Genomic DNA, 18,448 nt, shown 5'->3' on the forward strand with positions numbered 1-18,448 from the left:
CAGGGAGGGGAGGGAGGGGACCGGGTTATGACTGGAGCGACTTTTGATGACCGACTACCAAATACAAGTAACCCAAATATATCTTTAACAGTGATACTGCATTCGGGCGGGAGTCTAAGCAAAGTTTAGATCGATGGTGGATTCATCATCCATGGGTTATTATGATAACTTTGATACCAAATTATCCTGAAGGTAGCCAAGAGTTCCCCTAGACCCGTGCCTTATATTTATTTGATAGATCCGCTCGTCTCTTCAATAGTCCCTCAGCTGCCATAGTCACTCAAGTCTTTTGTTATTCTCATTGTATTGTAGAAAATGAGTAAAATGCATAGAACCACCACATTAGTGTCATAGCTCTCGTAAACCACCACTTTACAAAACGTGACACTTTATACTGTAGCAAAGAATTGACAGTGGCAAAAACATTGATTCATTTTCTAAGAGCGTTTTGACGTGGCCGATCACTCGCCGGTAGACAGCTGTGACAAGGAGGCACTAACGACCGTTAACGGTCGTGTTCGGAGCGATTGGGTCAACCCTCACTCCCATCCCTAGCCGTCTATCTCTCCTTTCTTGCTCGGGCAAGGCGGCGGTGGCGGCGGCCCCGAACCCATCAGCGAGGGAGTGGTGGGGAGTAAGGTGTGGTGAACGTGTCTGGTCACCTTGGCTGGCCGGCATGGCATGGGGCAACCGCATCGAGGAGGAAGATTGTTCAATTATTCTTGGAGGAAAATTCGTTGATCTACTATCAAATGGTGCTGGTCCAGCCCCCGGTGAGCTGGCTCGCTCTCTCCAGTACTCCCTTCGGTCCTTTTTACTGTGCGTATTAGATTTTTATCAAGTCAAACATTGCAAAGTTTGACCAAATTTATCTCAAAAAATATCAACATCTACAATACCAAGTATATATACTATGAAACTACATTTCATAAAGAATCTAACAATCTAACAATATTTATTTCGCATTGTGAATGTTGATAATCTTTTCTATATCTTTGGTCAAAGTAGAGATACCTTGACTTTGGACAAAACTAATATGCAGACTAAAAAGGACCGGAGGGAGTAGCAATTTTTGTTTGTGGGATTCTAGGGTTCCAGATCTGGAAACAAGTGTTTGCTCCAATTCTAGCAAATTTTGTTGCTCATTGAATCTTGTTGTGAGTGAACTTATGCAGTTAACTGAGTATTGTTGTTTGTGACTGCACAAAGTTAATTGAATCGAGCTCTCTCTCACTGAACCTATGTGTTAATTGAAAGTACTTAACTGAATCTAGCTCTCTCTCACTGAACCTAGGTTAATTCAAACACCAAGATTCAGTTAACTGAATTGAATGCAGTTAACTGAATCAAATCACAACAAGATTCAGTTAACTAAATTGAATGCAGTTAAATGGATCTTGCTCACTGTAACTGAACCTAGGTTCATTCAAACACCAAGATTCAGGTAACTGAATCTTGCTCACTGTGACTGAAGCTATAGGTTAATTCAAACACCAAGATTCAGTTAACTGAATCAAATCACGGGTCGGCGTTGAAGATGCCCTTACAGGTGAGTGAATTGCAAAAAACCACCACGTTTCAGGTTCATATCCGGATATGCTACCACATTCCTTGGGCGCCCCAAATACCTGTTTCCTTGCTAGTTTTATCAATAAACACTGATGACCGACTTAGGGTGGTTTAATCCAATTTTTGACAGCCTCCCGCTGGAAACGCTGACATGTGGACCTGATTTAACAGTCAACGCAAACAGTCAACACACACAGTGTCATGTGGACTTGACAGCGGGCCCAGGCTATCAGGATTTGGATTAAATCGCCCTAAGGCGGTCATCACTGTTTATTTAGAAAATTAGCAAGAAAAATGGTAGATTTTTGGGGCGCCCAAGGAAAGTGGTGGCAAATCCGGATATGAACTTGAAATGTGGTGGTTTTTTGCAATTCACTTTCCTTACAGGCATAAGGTGTATAGAATGGTATTCTACACCAGTTGCATAATAACTGATGTCAACACAATAAAGGAGTAGACAATGCATTCACGGCTTTTCTTGAAAGCATCACACATCACAGACAATGGAAGAGATGAAATAATCACCACACTTAGAAATCCACGGTGCAAATCACGCTTGGTCTACATCAGCTGCAAGCCGCCCATTGCTGTTCAGGTCAGCATTTACATACAAAGTTTTGTAGAACTCTTAGGAACATAATTATAAGGGAAACTTTATTTTAAATAGGAAAAGGGCGGATGCTATATCCATGAGGTTACAAACTGTGATTGGCCCCAACATGTGATCGTGAGCCACACTGAACTTGGACAAGGACATGTGAGCTATGTCTGGAGGAGGACGGAATCAATCCACTGACAGATCATTAACCTCCACTTACGACTTTGTTGTTCCCATATACGACGTGGTCACTCCCAGATACGACATTGTTGTTGCCCGTTACCATATTGTTCCCCCCGGATACAACATTGTTATTCCCATTTACGACATGGTCATTGTCAGATACAACATTGTTGGTCCCAGATACAACATGGTTGCTACCAGTCAGGACATTTTTGTTACCAGATCTGACAGTGTTGTCGCTCCCAGATACAGTGTTGTCATTCCCAGATATGACAGTGTTGTCATTCCCAGATACAGTGTTGCCATCCCCAGATCTGACATAGTTGTTGGTTCCAGTTATGACATTTGGTTGTTGTTGGAGTGTTCTCCTATTACGCTTCACATACAATGGCATGTTAATGAAAGCCATACGCTGTGAACGATCAGCGGTGGTGAGGCCCTTGAGCAGTGTCAAACCCTTGGGTACGTCGCCAATCAATGAATTATTTGAGAGATCCAAGTAGCGAAGGTGGACGAGCTCACGAATCCACGATGGGATGGTGCCAACTAACTGGTTGTTGGCAAGGCTGAGCGACTTGAGTTCGGTACAATCCGCGATGCTAATCGGGAGAGACCCACTCAAGTAGTTGGCCGCAAAGTCAATTGAAGCAAGAAGTGGCATGCCGGAGAAGTTGACACGAGCAATCGGACCAGACAAGGAGTTGTTCTGGAGGTTGAGCTCACGGAGAGATAATAATGATGACAGAGACGGCGGCAACGATCCAGAGAATCCATTGGAGTGCATGGACAAATGGATCAGCGACGTGAGGTCGTGAAACACGTCAGGGAGGCGGCCGGAGAAGCGGTTGACGGACAAGTCCAGCAAGGTGAGGTTCTTGAGCTCTTGGAGGTGCGTGCTCAACTGTCCAGTGAGCTGATTGGATTCGAAGGAGAGCTTCTGCAGCCCAACAAGGCTGAAGAGGGAGGTAGGGAGGGAGCCCGTGAAAGAGTTGGAGCCGAGGAAGAGCTCCTCCAGCTGCGCAAGGCCCCCCAGGGAGGCTCCTGGGACTGGCCCCGAGAGGCCATACCCTGGAAGCCGTAGCACCGTGACACGGCCTCTGCCGCCGTCACAGCCCACACCTTCCCAGCCACAGCACGACGCACCAGACCACGCGGCACGGAGAAGGGCGCCCCCGCCGCCGAGGTTCCCAGCAAAGCCCTGCAATGCACGGAGGTCGTCAGGGTGGCATGACTTGGCGTGCGCCGCCAGCAAAAGAAACACCAAGAAGAGGAGCAACAGCTGGCATTTAGCCATGGTGGTATGTAAATATGTGTGCACAAACGCAAGCACGCAGCAAGTGCTCTTGTCTCGGCACAAACTGCTTGGGTGGTGCATCTTATAGACTTGTTAACCATGCGCTGCAATTGTCGGTGGCCACAAGCCCACAATTGTTTTTTTTAATGAAATACACACTTGATAGAAACTTGATTTTCATGCAGGGTGCTGTCCGTCGACTGAATTGGTGGGGGGCCATGCGTTGCAAGTACTAGTCCGTGCCCACAACTGCCAAACTTGATTTTCAGGTATGTCGACTGAAATTCGTGGGTAACTCGAGCTGGGAACTCCTGCTCCTCAGCTCTACTGGTCCCATCCTACTGTCGTGGACAGCCGCCCAAGCTAGTCCAGTAGGGTTTGTCGAATTTTTATAAGCCGATTTATCGACGTTTATACGAAATAGAAGAATATCCAGGCATTGCTACGGACCATAGGAAAATAACGTCTCTGGCGATATGAACATGTATTTCTTTCCTCCTCACTGGACGCCATTTTTAAAAATAAAGGAAATTATGGAAGCAAAAAAGAAAAAGAAAAATTAGCACAAAGCACACACTTATTGCACCATGTAGCCATATAGCGTCCTGGCTAAAACCATCAACAAATTTAGAACCAAGATGATAAGAAACTGAAGTAATGGTTACTCCTTGCACAATAATAATTGGTTGACTTGTGCATCGTCCATAACTTGGATGACTATAAGCACCACAGGATAACCATGCGTCCTGAAATAAGCAGCATTGCCGAATCAAATTATCCCAGGGGAAGAAGGGCGGCACCATGTACATGCTCCAAGATACCAAGAGCTCGTACCGGTTCCGCACCACCTGCTCATTCATCGCCTCAACAAATATCAAGAGAAACCAATCCACCTCATTAGCATGAACGACCCTGCTATGCTCAGTTTAGTGATTTAGCCATATATAACTATAAAATCGGAAAGAAAGAAGGAACAAAATCTGCTTGTAAATTTGTCTATAACAAAGAGCTAATGTATCCTTAAGGCTTGTGCTCCAGAGGTGGAGACGTGGCAGAAGACGAGGCGACCAAGATGAACAACTTGAGGCAACACTCCACAAACTCACGTCCTGGGCCAAAATCAGACATCCCCGTCCCTATGTAAACCTCTGTTCCTTGGTTTGATTTGTCACCAGATCTGTCTATTGTTCATGGAATTATCTCCCAGTTATTCTGGTGTTGTAAAGGCAAATAGTTAAGCAGTCACTGATACTATCTGATTTGTCTCCACATTTGTCTATCGTCCATGAAATTTTCTCCAAGATATTTTGCTGCTGTGAAGCAGGTTTTTTCACAAAAATCACATATATTTCAAAAAAATCTCCATAAAATTTTATCGCGTTTGGACTTTGTTGGATTTTTTTGAAATATATGTGATTTTTGTGAAATATATGTGACTTTGTTGGGTTCCCTAGTAGGGAGTAGTTGCAAGTCTGCTAGAAAATTGTCCACGAATGATATGGTCTGTTGCGGCGCTTGAAAGATTGCCTCATACACAGCTTTCCTACATGCATACCAAATAGCTCACAACGTAACAGCCATCTTCGTGAACTTGGAGTGATCCAGCTTGTTGTATAATTTAAACATCCATCTTTTGGCACTAGGTTCTTCCAACTCTGCCATTGTCAGCACCACATCCTCCTTAGATAGTGCCCACACGCACCTCGACATGGTACATGAAAGCAAAGCATGCCACCATGAGTCCTGGCACCCACACAATGGGCATGTGTTCTGGGTTGCCATGTTTCTATGGTGCAAAACGTCCATAGTAGGCAGCGAATGACGTGCCAATCTTCATAGAAATACTTTGATTTTCGAAGGTATTGACATCTTCCATAGAGCAGACCAGGCCCTCTCTTCCTCCTGTCCTGTGGATGCCCCAGTTCTGCCCTCTAACCACCTCTTCACGCTGCATTCGTGCTAACCAAAATCTGTATGCCGAGCTCACAGCCCTTTTTTATCTGGATACCACACCCAGAAGTCCTCTATGTTGCGTGTACAAACCGGAATTCTCAAGATAGCATCCGCAACTCTACTGGTCCCGTCCTATTGTCATGGACAGCTGCACTAGGTAGTCCAGTAGGGTTTTGTCGAATTTTTGCAAGCCGACTTTATCGACGTTTATACGAAATAGAAGAATATCCGGGCGTTGATACGGACCATAGAAAAATAATGTGTCTGCCAATACGATAATGTATTTCTTTTCCTCCTCACTGGACGCCATTAAAATTAAGGAAATTATGAAAGCAAAAAAATGAAGGAAATTGGCACAAAGTACACACTTGATGCACCATGTAGCCATATAGCGTCCTGGCTAAGACCATCAACAAATTTAGAACCAAGATGATAAGAAACTGGAGTAATGGTTACTCCTTGCACAATAATAATTGGTTGACTTGTGCATCGTCCATAACTTGGATGACTAAGCACCACAGGATAACCATGCGTCCTGAAATAAGCAGCATTGCCAAATCAAATTATCCCGGGGGAAGAAGGGCGGCACCATGTACATGCTCCAAGATACCAAGAGTTTGTACTGGTTCCGCACCACCTTCTCATTCACCGCCTCGAGAAATATCAAGAGAAATCAATCCAGCCCGTTCGCATGAATGACCCAGCCGTGCTCGGTTTATTGATTTAGCCATATATGATTATAAAATTGCAAAGAAACAAGGAAAACCTAGATATGAGAAAATAAAGGGCCACACAAAATTTGCTTGTAAATTTGTCTATAACACGGAGCTAATCTATCCTTAAGGCTTCTGCTCCGGAGGTGGAGACATGGCAGAAGGCAAGGCGACCAAGATGAACAACCAGAGGCAGCAGCAGCAGGGATACCCCGCGGGTTCCTCACTCCACAAACTCACGTCCTGGGCCAAAATTAGACATCCCCGTCCCTATGTAAACTTCTGTTCCTTAGTTTGATTTGTCACCAGATCTGTCTATTGTTCATGGAATTATCTCCCAGTTATTCTGGTGTTGTAAAGTCGAATAAGCACCCCACTGATCCTATCCGATTTGTCTACACATCTGTCTATCGCTCATGAAATTATCTCCCAGATATTTTGCTGCTGTAAAGAAGGCCTTTGATTTCAGAAAGAAGACAGCGCGACTCAAAAAGATGATGACTTGAGTCAGAAAGAAGACAAGTTTGCTGGGTATAGAGACAGCAGGCCCGAGAATTACGAATACAGACTCTCTGAATGCATGGTCAGGATGAAATCCATGGATGAGCTGCATAAAGTAATCACTTCACCGCGGGAAACCAAAAGATATCAGCTTCTTGCTTCGTTAGTTATTTCCAGTGAAGAATGTGTTACTTGCAGATTGTTCATAGTGCTGGTTGTAAGACAGGTCATGTGCCTAGATCCCTGGTAATTATAAGTATAAAAATTATTTGGATTGAGATATGTCAGCTCTCTTCGTACTCATAAAAAAATATCTCTGGCGAGAACATTTCATCTCTAATCCGCTTAACCACCATTTCTTGCTCATCTTCCTTGCTTGGAAATCTCGAAGGACGAGGTACCTTAAGGGTGTCGCAGTCATCGCACTGCTCCTCATCTCCCAGAACTATCTTCTGCAAGTTGGGACATCGCTCCAACATGGATCTTATAAATGTAAACTGTTGTTCGAGTGATTTAAATCCAGCAAATTCTAGCTCTTTTAGAAGCCTGTTCTCGGAGCTGCTGTCCAAGTGCATTTCCCATCGAGGACTCTTTCTGTCATGGTAGGAAGCAGGTCTGGCCTCACCCACATCGCATGTATGTTCCCATACCTGCATGTGTGTTACCGATTCATTAGATATGTCAATTGAACCAAGTTCTAGCCAACTTTTCACCAAAATTTGTGAAAAAATAAAGCTCCAAATGTGGACAAGAAAATAAATATAGACAAAGACATCACCTCAATATGCAACATTTCGATAGATGGTGCTGCTACAAGAAAGGCTGTCGTCCATGAAATGCCAAATTCAACAAATATACCACGTACGAACAGCTTCCTTAGTTTGCTGAATGCGGTGCGAAGTTCCTCCATTTCAGGTTGCACCCAAAGCTGATCACAACATTAAATAAACAAACAAAATAAGAATTGATAGTTTGCAAGCACAGAAGTGAGATTATCAAAGAATTTACAGCTACGTTTGTTCTCCATCATAAATAAACACATCCATGATATAACTTCTATATCTGCAACGACATGACAAATACCAAATAAAGTACCATTTGGCGAAAATAAAGAAGTACTTACGGTTTCTCCTTGGAAATCCAATGTGAGAGTATGTATGCTTGTTACTCCATGTAGAAGTTCACTTAATCTAAATAAGCGTTGATCACAATTTGAACCACTTGAGAGTTCTAATTCCCCAAGAGATGGGACAAAACCAAAGGTCAATGGGGCAACCTGAGATACCCAGGTCTCCCATAAGAACTTCTCTAATTTCGGGAGGCACACCAGGTCGATTCTCAGAAAGCGACACTTCTCGATTTCTAGAATACGGAGTTTTGAGCCTGGTGCATCAATCTTAAAGAGAGAGAAGGAACCAGTATCACAATGATGAAGAGTTAGATGCGTCAGTTGCTTGCAGCAGTCAAACAGGAGATGGTGCATGTCCAATTTGTCAAAGCCTACATTTTTTTAGAGAGAGCTTTGTGAGGCAGAGGAGGACACTAGGGTAGGCAGTGAAAAAAGCATCTATGTCTTGAGCTCACTGTTGCAGCTCTTCCGCACTACAGTCGAGAGGCTCCATCTCATCAAGAATGGTGAGATCCAAATCTTTCAACAAACCACTGTCGATTGCATCACCTATCAGTTGGCCAACTTCGCAAAGGAAATTGCCGATCAAATAGAGGTTAAGGTGCAAACTTGAGATACTGGATTCTCTCTGTTGTTTATCCAACAAACTCCTGGTTGCTTTGGTTAAAGACGCCATAGCTTGTTCCATATCATTTGCCTCCATAGGGTCAGCACACGGAGCAGATAGGAAATCCTTGACATTGATGCTGAGCTCAGGCAGCCACCAACTAAGATGCCTCCACCGTGTAGAGAGCACACTTGTCCTTGCCGCCACACGTGAACTGACTCTCCCCAAGATGGACAGTAAAAGATCGTCGGGCAGGGTACTCAGCCTATCTTCGCCGTTCAGTTGCTGCGACATAAATCAAGGATCAACTATTTAGCTGCCACATAACTGAATTTACAAATCCCAAGCAGAAAATAGTCACACATGTTGATGAACAATAATCACTCTAGGGCGTAAGTTGTTTGATATCTACTACTGCTACTACAGTATACCAACTCTGAAATTTGAATTCCAAGATTAGTATATCCATCTGACAGCTAAACTTGCCTGACCGCGTGTCTACAGTGCCATCTAAAGTAAGCAATGTGCAGTTATCTGAGTATGGTTGCTCTTGCCAAGCCGAGAGGAACACGCCGCGAAGAGCCCGCTCGAAAAAAGTAACGCACGGGAGCAGGGCTTCACCTTGGGGCTGTAGGTGCAGAAGTCGTCGGCCCTGAAGAGCCCGCTCGTGAGGTCCGGCGGGCACTCCTTCCTCGGCTCCTGCGCGGCGACCATCGCCGGCGGCAAGGCGGGCTTCCTCGGCGAAGACAAGGGTGACGCCACGGGGGGGCGGAGCGGCTTCTCCGCGAAGCTGACAGGGCGCGCGGGGGGTGGCGAGAGCGCCTCTTTTGGACGAGGCCGCGGCGAGAATGCACCGGCGGCGTAGGGAGTCGGGACGGGATTGGGGATTATTTTCTTTTTGGTTTTTTTAGGCTATATATTTTCTTTTTGGGTTAAGACAGAGAAAGGCCAGGGCCGAGCTGTTTTTTTTTTAGGAAAGGCCATCATGGCTAGCTTTATTAATTATATACGAAGGGATTACATCATCTACCAGCACGGACATAAGGCATTCCGGAGGTTCGACTGTCCAACTAGAAGAAACCTTATTACAATAACTGAAATTAGCTAGTACATAAGTCGCTTTGTTACACGAGCGATAACAATGCATAAAGACAACCTTCCCGATAGAAGAAGCAACATCCACACACTCCGTGAATATTGTTGTCGCCGCATCCCACCATCTGGATTGACCATCACAGAAATTGGTAACATTCAAAGAATCTGACTCTGCCTCAACACGGGGGGAATCCGAGAGAGTTTGCGAGTATTAGACCATCACGCATTGCCAAAGCTTCAGTGCTAATAGCATCTACCGCATGATCAATAACTTTGCACTGAGCGGCAAGGAAATTACCTTTTTCATCTCGGATAATCGCTGTTGTTGCTCCTGATCCCTCATCAGCAAAGAAAGCTGCATCAACATTCAATTTCACAGACCTAGGGCCAGGTTTAACCCACCTCCTTTCCCTGTCTCCACTCGGTTTATAATTAGCTTCCTGGAAATTGTTTGTAATTGCCAAGACTGACATATGCCATCGCATGGGGGGTGGAGGGTTACCATTATGTGTGTGTTGACGTCTAATCCACCATAAGAACCAACAGCCCACCACAAGTACTTGCTTGATGTTCAAATTTGGTTTAATTGGCAGTGGCTTATTTTGCATCAAAAGGAGGTGCTCCATGATCACAGACCCGGATTTATCTCTTTTCTTTGCCTCTTCCATCAAATCTGCAATGCCCAGGTTACTCCAGAGCTCTTTTGCGTGATCACAATCAAACAAGAGGTGTCGAATGTCCTCTGCATCTTGATGGCAGATTGGACATGCCCCATCTGAACCAATGTGCCTATTAATCAAGATTGACTTTAGTGGGATAATTCCATGAAGAATGTGCCAACAAAAAATCGGAACCTTCCGTGGAACTTTGATCTTCCACATTGTACTCCATATTTTTGGTGTATTTGATCCCCCAGGACGAGCCAATACATTTGCACGGGCCTGAAAAGTTTTAGTCCATTGTATTTGATATGCAGATTTTACTGTAAAGTAACCTCTACGGTCTGGATTCCATGCAATGAAGTCGTCAAACGATCCATAATTCAGCGGAATTTGTAGTATCCTTCAAACATCTACTGGGTTGAATATGCTTTTGATTAAATCCTCATCCCACTCTCTTGAAGTTGGATCAATAAGATCATTGACCGAGGATAACACAGATTGTCCGCGCCTTGTAATAACTTTCCGGTCCTCACTCGATGGGATCCAGGGGTCCCTCCAAATATTAACATTTGCGCCAGTCCCTATCCTCCATATGTACCCCAACTTAAAAGTTTCTAGGCCCTTCATTATGATTTGCCATGTAAATGACGCTTCACTCTTCAAGGTAGCTTCAAGTAATCTTCCATTGGGGAAATATTTAGCTTTCAGAACTCGTGCACACAAGGAATCCGGGTTAGTAATCAACCGCCAACATTGCTTCGAGAGCATCGCAAGGTTGAACGAATAGAGGTCTCGAAACCCCATGCCCCCCTCGCATTTAGGGTAACAAAGTTTCCACCAAGTATACCAATGCATTCTTTTGTGTTCTTCATCATCTCCCCACAAAAATTGTGCAATCAAATCTGTAATATCCTTACAAAGGCTTTTGGGCAAGCTAAAAACAGACATAGCAAAAACTGGTATGGCCTGAGCTACTGACTTGAGTAGAATCTCTTTACCTCCAATCGATAATTGCTTTTCCATCCACCCTTTCAATTTCTCCTTAATTATGTCATAGAAGTGTCTGAAGCAATCACTCCTGTCAGCCCCAACCATAGCCGGGAGTCCCAAGTATTTATCTGATAGGGCTTCAGTGTCAATATGTAACTCCTGACAAACTTCTGTTCTAGAAACAACTGGAGTGTTAGGACTGAAAAACACACTGGATTTAGCCAAACTCACCATTTGTCCTGAGCTTTCACAGTAGGCTTCTAGTACATGCTGTAAGGAAGCTGCATTTAAAACGTTTGCCTTCATGAGAGTTAGAGAATCATCAACGAATAAAAGGTGTGATACTGATGGTGCACTTCTGCACACTCTGATCCCCTCAATGCCACCAGCTTCTTCTTCAAACTGCAATAAGGAAAGCATTGTTTGAGGCCCAGAAAGTGCTGAAGGGCAGCAATAGTCGTCGCGGCACAACATCGCCCGCCTGCAGCAACAACGCTTCGTCGCCTGGTGGTGAGAGAGAGCAGGAAGAGAGGGGAGCTCTGGGCAGAGAGTAGAGCAAAGCACGGTCATGGAGTGGCAACAGGGGAGAGAGACGGGGGGTGGTCTGTAGGAGGGGATGCACTGGCGTGAAGAAGACGACACGAGCGAGAAATATGCGTGGCTGTGGCTTCCCCTGCGTGGGATAAGGCCGAGATGGGGAGCGGCGCGCTGGGCCCAGCCTAGACGCGTGTTAATCGCTGGATGAGGCTTGCGTCTCGCTGTAATCGTCCGGTTTAAAACAATCGTTTTCCTTTCTACATACATAATAGTTTTTCAAGGATTGTACATTCGTTTAGAATAGAGAAGGCTTAACGGCCATGTTCATTTAAAAGACAACAGAGTGCCTGTGTATCAGTTATTCAGAGGATCACACTCTGTTACAACTCTTTAACATGGCTTTTTGACTGAAAAACAGAAAAGGAAAAACCAGAGAGGTTGATTTATGTCCACTCCATTGAAGGTGTACGCAAGTGTTCTAGACTTGCATATGGTTTCATGCACTACAGGAGTGTATAGCTAGCTATTTCTTGCTGCATGCAGTTTCCACATATCAATTATCCATCGTGCAGCTGTGAACAAACTTTAAATTATTGATTATTCTACTTTGGAGAGGTCTTCTAGAAAAAATCAACTGAAGCCAAAATGGTGTTCTAAAAATATCAGGGGAAAGTGTAGTAGCAACCTGATCGGCGATGACCTCAACGAGCTCGAGTTCATGAGCAAGGCATTTCATTGTACTATCTGATGGGAGCATCAAAACCATAATTGCGTAGATTTTCGCTCGACACATGTGAAATTAATTATAAACCAATATTACCTATAGCTAGACACTGACTCTAGCTGCAAACAAAAGTGTGTCTAGGCAAAGTGAAATGTGAATGATAGTTGGATATAAACTATTGGGTAGTTTTGAGAGATAGTTTTTGTGTGTGTGGGTGGGTGGGTAGTTTTGTCTAAATAGTAAATACTGGCTCCACCCCTGTGTGCATTTCTGTAGCTGTGGCTGGCCCAGGCCACCAACATACCAAAAGATCAAGGATAGTATTGTGTTTGTCATCGAATGCACCACAAGGTAAGCACACATTTCTAGATAAATAGCACAACTTAGCACAAATCCAGATAGATTGCCACAGCAGGGCCAAATTTAAACTAGATAGATAGTGCTGTCGCAGCAGCAGCAAAGGAAACGGTTTGGGCCTTTGGGGCACCTATAGGGTGCAAGCAAAGGCAACTAGAGAGTACGATTTGGATCAAGGCGTACTTCTTGGTGGGTAGAAGTGACGCATCAGTGTCGGGCGAAGTTGGGGTAGACGCGTCGATCATGGCTCGGCGTTGTGCACCTTGGCTGCAGAAGCAGATGAGTTGATGGTAGCGACGTTGTCTGCGTCCTCAGGCTGCATGAGTTCAACCCCCACCCTGTTGACATTGCGAGCATGCATTGCCATTTCAGCCTCTCGCAGAGCTAAATCTAGGGTGACATTTTGCTCCGTCAGTAGATCACGTGCACGCATTGATTCTTCAAGAATTGCCGCATGAGAGAGGGCAACAGCTACCTGAAAAGAGTACATATATGATCTCATAAAATAAGTTGTAGAATGCTTTTTTTTAACCCGTGTAGAATGCTAGTACACGATGTATATCAATATATAGGTAACTAGTTTTTGTGAATGTTAATGCAGGCCATTATTTTCTGCATACAGAATAGTTTTTCTAGGACTGTACATTCTTTTTACATAGAGAAGGCCTAACGCCCAGGTTCATTTGAAAGAAAGAAAAGTGCCGGTAGCAGTTATTCAGTCGATCACACTGTTACAACTTACAACTCTTTAACATGGCTTTTCGACTGAAAAGCAGAAAAAGAAAAACTACAGAGAAGGTTGATTTATGTTCATCACAAAAACATTATTAGCTACACATCTTTCCTGATATAATACTGTTGTATTTCTTTCCTCTTCTTACTGATGTGTAGCTAGAACACAGTGCTCATTTGTGCAATTATAAGGGCTCATTCGGTTTGGAGGAAATCAAAACGTAGGAATTAGGAGTAGTATAGGAATATGATAGGATGGCACTTGCCATCCTAAGGAATTGACTTGCCTCGTTCCTACGCGTAAAATGAGCTTTGAGTGGATGTGTAGTTTCCTCCAAAAACACGGGAAATGAGTAGTATTCCTACGAAATTCCTGCACGCATTTCCTACAAACCGAATGCATACATAGGAAATTTTCCTCTGGAATCCTTATTCCTATGTTTTTCCTACGAAAATCCTCCAAACCGAATGAGGCCTAAATAGATTTAAGCTAGGATACCCAAGCTAAGGAAATAACTTATGCTTGACTTAACATGTATTAGAAGTTGAACATATATGGTATATCCTCTAAGCAAATTAATAACGACATATTCCTAACCAACAAACATGGTTGTCACAGGGAGTATGCTATCCTACATTCGACTCCATTGAAGATGTACAAGGTGTTCTAGACTTGCATATGGTTTCATGCAGTACACTGATGTATAGGTAGTCATTTCTTGTTATTTGCAGTTTTCATGTATCAATTATTCATCGTGCAGCGGTGAACAAACTTTATATTATTGATTATTCTGCTTTGGAGTGTTTTTTTAAATCAACAAGATAAATGGTGTTCTTTAAGAAAATCAGGGGAAGGTGTAATAGCAACCTGATTGGCGACGACCTCAATGAGCTGGAGTTCATGAGCAAGCCATTTCCTTGCACTATCAGATGGGAGCATCAAAACCATAATTGCGTAGCTTTTCGCCAAAAGCTCGGGATGAAAGTTTGAAAGATGCAGCAGCGGGACTCTCACAGCAGCCACCTCGGGTGGGACATGCCGCCCTTGAACAGGGTGGATCCTCGCCAAAGGAGAAGTATGTGGCACTATGATCGCCCGGTTGGTACTGAAGACTTGGTTGACAACAGGGAGATTAATCTCCAAAGAAGAGCCCACGGGGATGTGGTGGTGCATGGTATGAGTTAGCTCAAGGCTCGAACCGCTCCTCGACGGCATCCAGAAAGCACATTCCTCCAGACCCAACGTCCTCCCGAGCTCAACCAGAGTAGTCTTGAGGATGGTGTGCCTGTCAAGCGTGCTCCTGATCTCATGGATGAGCATCCTGACATGCCTCCCTGTCTCCTCCTGCGCTCGTACGAGACCCATCTCCCTGTCGAGCTCATCAGCCTTCTGCTTGAGGAACAACTCCCTCGTCTTGACACCCAACAAATCAGGTACGATATGGATGAGCGTGAGGGCGGTCGCGCAGGACACGACAGCCGTGGTGATCTTGGTTACCGTCATGACGATGTCGACGGTCCTGGTGTGTTTGGTGAAGGTCCAGAGGTTTATGAGGTGGGTGGCCCCGCAGAGGACTATGAAGGCACTGAACTGGATGAGCACCCATCTGTAGGGGAAGGATGACGACTTCTTGGCGAAGTAGATCAGCTCGAGTGGGATGGAGAAGTAAGCAAGGGCTATGAAGAAGTCCGAGATGTACTGGTACTTGATGAGGAGCCCGTCGGTTTGCCGGAACTGCTCGATACAGGCACAACCCTCCATTTTGTTAATCTGGAGCCTGGATGCCTAGCTAGAGTGTTGTTGTCGTCTTCCTGGCCGGTATTTGTTCCCTGGAGAAGATAAATTAGAGAATAGTCGGCATGTGAGAACGAGAAACTAGAAATTTTGAGTTATGCATGAAACAACTCTGACTCATTCAAGTGAAGAAAAACAAGTACAGAAGATAAATTCGGGTACTTTCATGGTAGTATGTGGTAGGTGTACTGTGTACGTGATGGTAAGTGGCGAGTAAGTGGAAAGAAGCAGTCCAATTAGCTACTCTCAAACTAGATGTGGCATTTCAATTTCCACAGTACAGTAGGGGTTGTACTTGCTATATCCATAACAGGTAAGTGGGGAGCAAGCTTAGGCGCTTAGCATGGCAAATATTGTACGGATCACAGCTGCAGGCTGGTTTTCAGATCTGGGTAAACCATGAGAGAGATCGATGCCCGACCTAAACCATGGCAATGGATGCAGCATAGAGCAAGAGAGACTGCACTGTCTGCAGTAGTAGAGAGGAGGAGGAGGACGACGAGGATGAGAAGAACGTGGTACCTGCTTGTGGGGCGAGCACACGAATTGATGTTGGGCGCGGCACGGCGGTGGCGTGGCGACGGCAGCTAGATGGAGAGGGGGTAAAGGAAGGAGGGACGGGAAGAGAGGAGGGTAAGGGCAACGAACCAGAACCAGCCCAGAACACAACATATTACTTTCTTCTGCTTATATACAAATGAAAAGTGCCTAGTAATCTATATCTATATCTATATCTATCTCTATCTATATCTATATCTATCTCTATCTCTATCTATATCTATAACAATATATAAATATCTATATCTGTATCTATATCTTTTATCTATATCTCAAACTAGACATGGCATTTCAATTTCGAAGAGTAGGGGTCCTGCTTAACATATATATAACAAGTAAGTGACGAGTAAGCTTGGCATGACAAATATTGTACAGATCGCAGTTGTAGGCTGCTTTACAGATCTGAGAAAACCATGAGAGAGATCGCTGCGAGACATAAACCATGGCCAGTGGATGCAGCCTGGAGCAAGAGGGACTGTACTGTCTGCAGTAGTAGAGACGGGCAGAAGAGGAGGAGGATGTTAGAGTTGTGTCGAATATTATTGTACAAGTTAGGTTACAGTTGGACTTGGAGTCGTACGGTGTGTGGACAGGATATGGAGTCGTGTCCAAGTAGGACACTTGTATCCTAGGCCTCTCATATATAGCGGGGGTAGACACACGATGTAACCTATGCCAACATAATAGCACGGGCACGCGGGGGAGCCGGCGGCGTGTGCCGACGCCCGGGCGGCCGGGGTGCGGTATTGTGACGGTGTTACGGGGAGGAGCGCCCGTAATCAGGCCCCGAGGATGTAGCCATGATGGTGAACCTCGTTAACAAATCTCGGTGTCGTGCTCGTGTGATTGCTTGGTCCTCGGTAGATCAACGGAGCGCCTCGGATTTATTCTAACAAGTGGTATCATGAGCAAGGTTTGATTTGAGGTTGCGGTTTGTTGATCTAGAGGTTGCAAATTTCGTGTTGATCGTGTGGAAGCAATTGAAGATCGGATCGTATGTACGGCCATGAAAGCCGTCCAGAAGCGATCGAGTCGGACTGCGTGACACATGATTACGAATTATTGGCAAGGTAAAAGTGATGGGGAGCACGCGGCGCTCGACGAGATGCATCCAGCTAGCAGCAGATAGACCTAGCGGACGGCAATGGCGAGAAGATCTATTCAATCGATCGGGGAAGGTGTAGTATGTGTCGTGCACGGAAGCATCCACTGCCACATTCAGATCGATTAGTTTGATCGATGGCGAGGCGGCAGCGTGCAGATGGCTAGGGCAGGCGGCCCACTCTGTGGCGCAAGGCCCAGCGGTGCCAGGCAGGCCCAAGGCCGTGGTTTCCACGTTCCAGGAGCTGGTCTCCAGCGCGACGTGCACGTGAGCAGTGGGCGCACGGGCAAGGCAGGTGACGCAGCTGGAGCCTGGAGCGCTAGCGAGGCGCAGGCCTAGGTGAGCTACTGTGCGTCAGATATGCATGCGTGGCATGGCTGATGCTAGAAGTGCAAAGGCGTAAGAGATTTGTTTGAAAAAAGGGCGTCACATGTGGTGTGCCTGCCATCGGGTGCTTGAGAGAAAAAAGAAAAAAGGAAATTTGGGTCAGCTTGTGCCATGTTTGGGCACGGGAGGCTGCCATTGATATGTCGTTTTTTGGGGTTTTCTCCGTGTTACATGATGGCAGCGGTCAATGCACTGCAGGAAATAAGGACGCGGAGTCGCATATCCATGAGATATCAATGTCAATTGCAGAATGCCAAGTTGATCAAGATGGAGCACATGCGACGAGGATGGCGGTGTGCGTATATGGCTCGGAGGAGTTTGGAGCTCGTCGTGGCAGGGATCATGCATGCACATGGCGTCAAGGCAATGCACAGATGTGTGAGGCGGACACGACACGGGGTGGAGCATGATTGCAGTCGGATATTTTCGGTTGGGTCGGACTGGACTGTCTGACAGATCGATGGAGATGTCGGTCAAAGCAGAAGACGGTGGTGATTTCAGCAACGACGACATAGGAGCGTGATGCTGATGGTGGCCGACTTCTGGAGCGTGGAAACACGTGGTGCAAGCCTGAGGGCTTGTGCGGCTTCGACAGACTATGGCGCAGGGTTAATTCAAGACGGTGCACACAAGAGAGCTTGAAGTCGACAGGGCGCGAGGGTAGCATGGCCAGCTACATGGAGTCATGTTGAAGGTGGAGCTGGAGTCTGATGGACGACTTCACTCTGTGCTGATGGAGGGGCTACGGCGTAAGTTAACAGAGAGTCGAAGCCTATTTCAGCGGGATAGCGAGAGACATGTGGTTTTAGACTGGGTACCAGTGGTCTGATGGAGACGTGATACTCGGCATCGGTCGGTGATGATCGGTGGTTCTCTGCAGTAGGGGTCTGAGTGGTGTGGGTTCGCGACCTTGGGAGACTCGACCAGGACAGCAGAGGCTCGACGCGGTGATAGCGGCGAGG

At 45.6% G+C, this 18,448-nt stretch overlaps 3 protein-coding genes across 3 annotated transcripts; all 3 read right to left on the reverse strand.

Moving 5' to 3' along the window:
- Nucleotides 1–2,097: 2,097 nt before the first annotated feature.
- Nucleotides 2,098–3,666, reverse strand: LOC125530363 (leucine-rich repeat receptor-like protein kinase PEPR1). Its single transcript, XM_048694767.1, has one exon. The coding sequence runs from the start codon at nt 3,642–3,644 to the stop codon at nt 2,373–2,375; it is 1,272 nt and encodes a 423-aa protein (XP_048550724.1). The 5' UTR covers nt 3,645–3,666; the 3' UTR covers nt 2,098–2,372.
- A 3,429-nt stretch (nt 3,667–7,095) lies between these two features.
- Nucleotides 7,096–8,819, reverse strand: LOC125530364. The gene is made up of 3 exons (XM_048694769.1): nt 7,935–8,819; nt 7,590–7,739; nt 7,096–7,461 (listed from the first exon to the last, which is right to left on the reverse strand). The coding sequence occupies exons 1-3, from the start codon at nt 8,292–8,294 to the stop codon at nt 7,096–7,098; spliced, it is 876 nt and encodes a 291-aa protein (XP_048550726.1). The 5' UTR covers nt 8,295–8,819.
- Nucleotides 8,820–12,844: 4,025 nt separating this feature from the next.
- On the reverse strand, nt 12,845–16,090 carry LOC125530362 (probable ethylene response sensor 1). Its single transcript, XM_048694766.1, has 3 exons — nt 15,962–16,090; nt 14,513–15,474; nt 12,845–13,387 (listed from the first exon to the last, which is right to left on the reverse strand). Exons 2-3 carry the CDS (start codon nt 15,404–15,406, stop codon nt 13,154–13,156), a joined length of 1,128 nt encoding a protein of 375 aa, XP_048550723.1. The 5' UTR covers nt 15,407–15,474; nt 15,962–16,090; the 3' UTR covers nt 12,845–13,153.
- Between the last annotated feature and the right edge of the window lie 2,358 nt (nt 16,091–18,448).

The sequence above is a fragment of the Triticum urartu genome, unplaced genomic scaffold, assembly GCF_003073215.2.
Source record: "Triticum urartu cultivar G1812 unplaced genomic scaffold, Tu2.1 TuUngrouped_contig_6265, whole genome shotgun sequence".
NCBI classification, from domain to species: domain Eukaryota; kingdom Viridiplantae; phylum Streptophyta; class Magnoliopsida; order Poales; family Poaceae; genus Triticum; species Triticum urartu.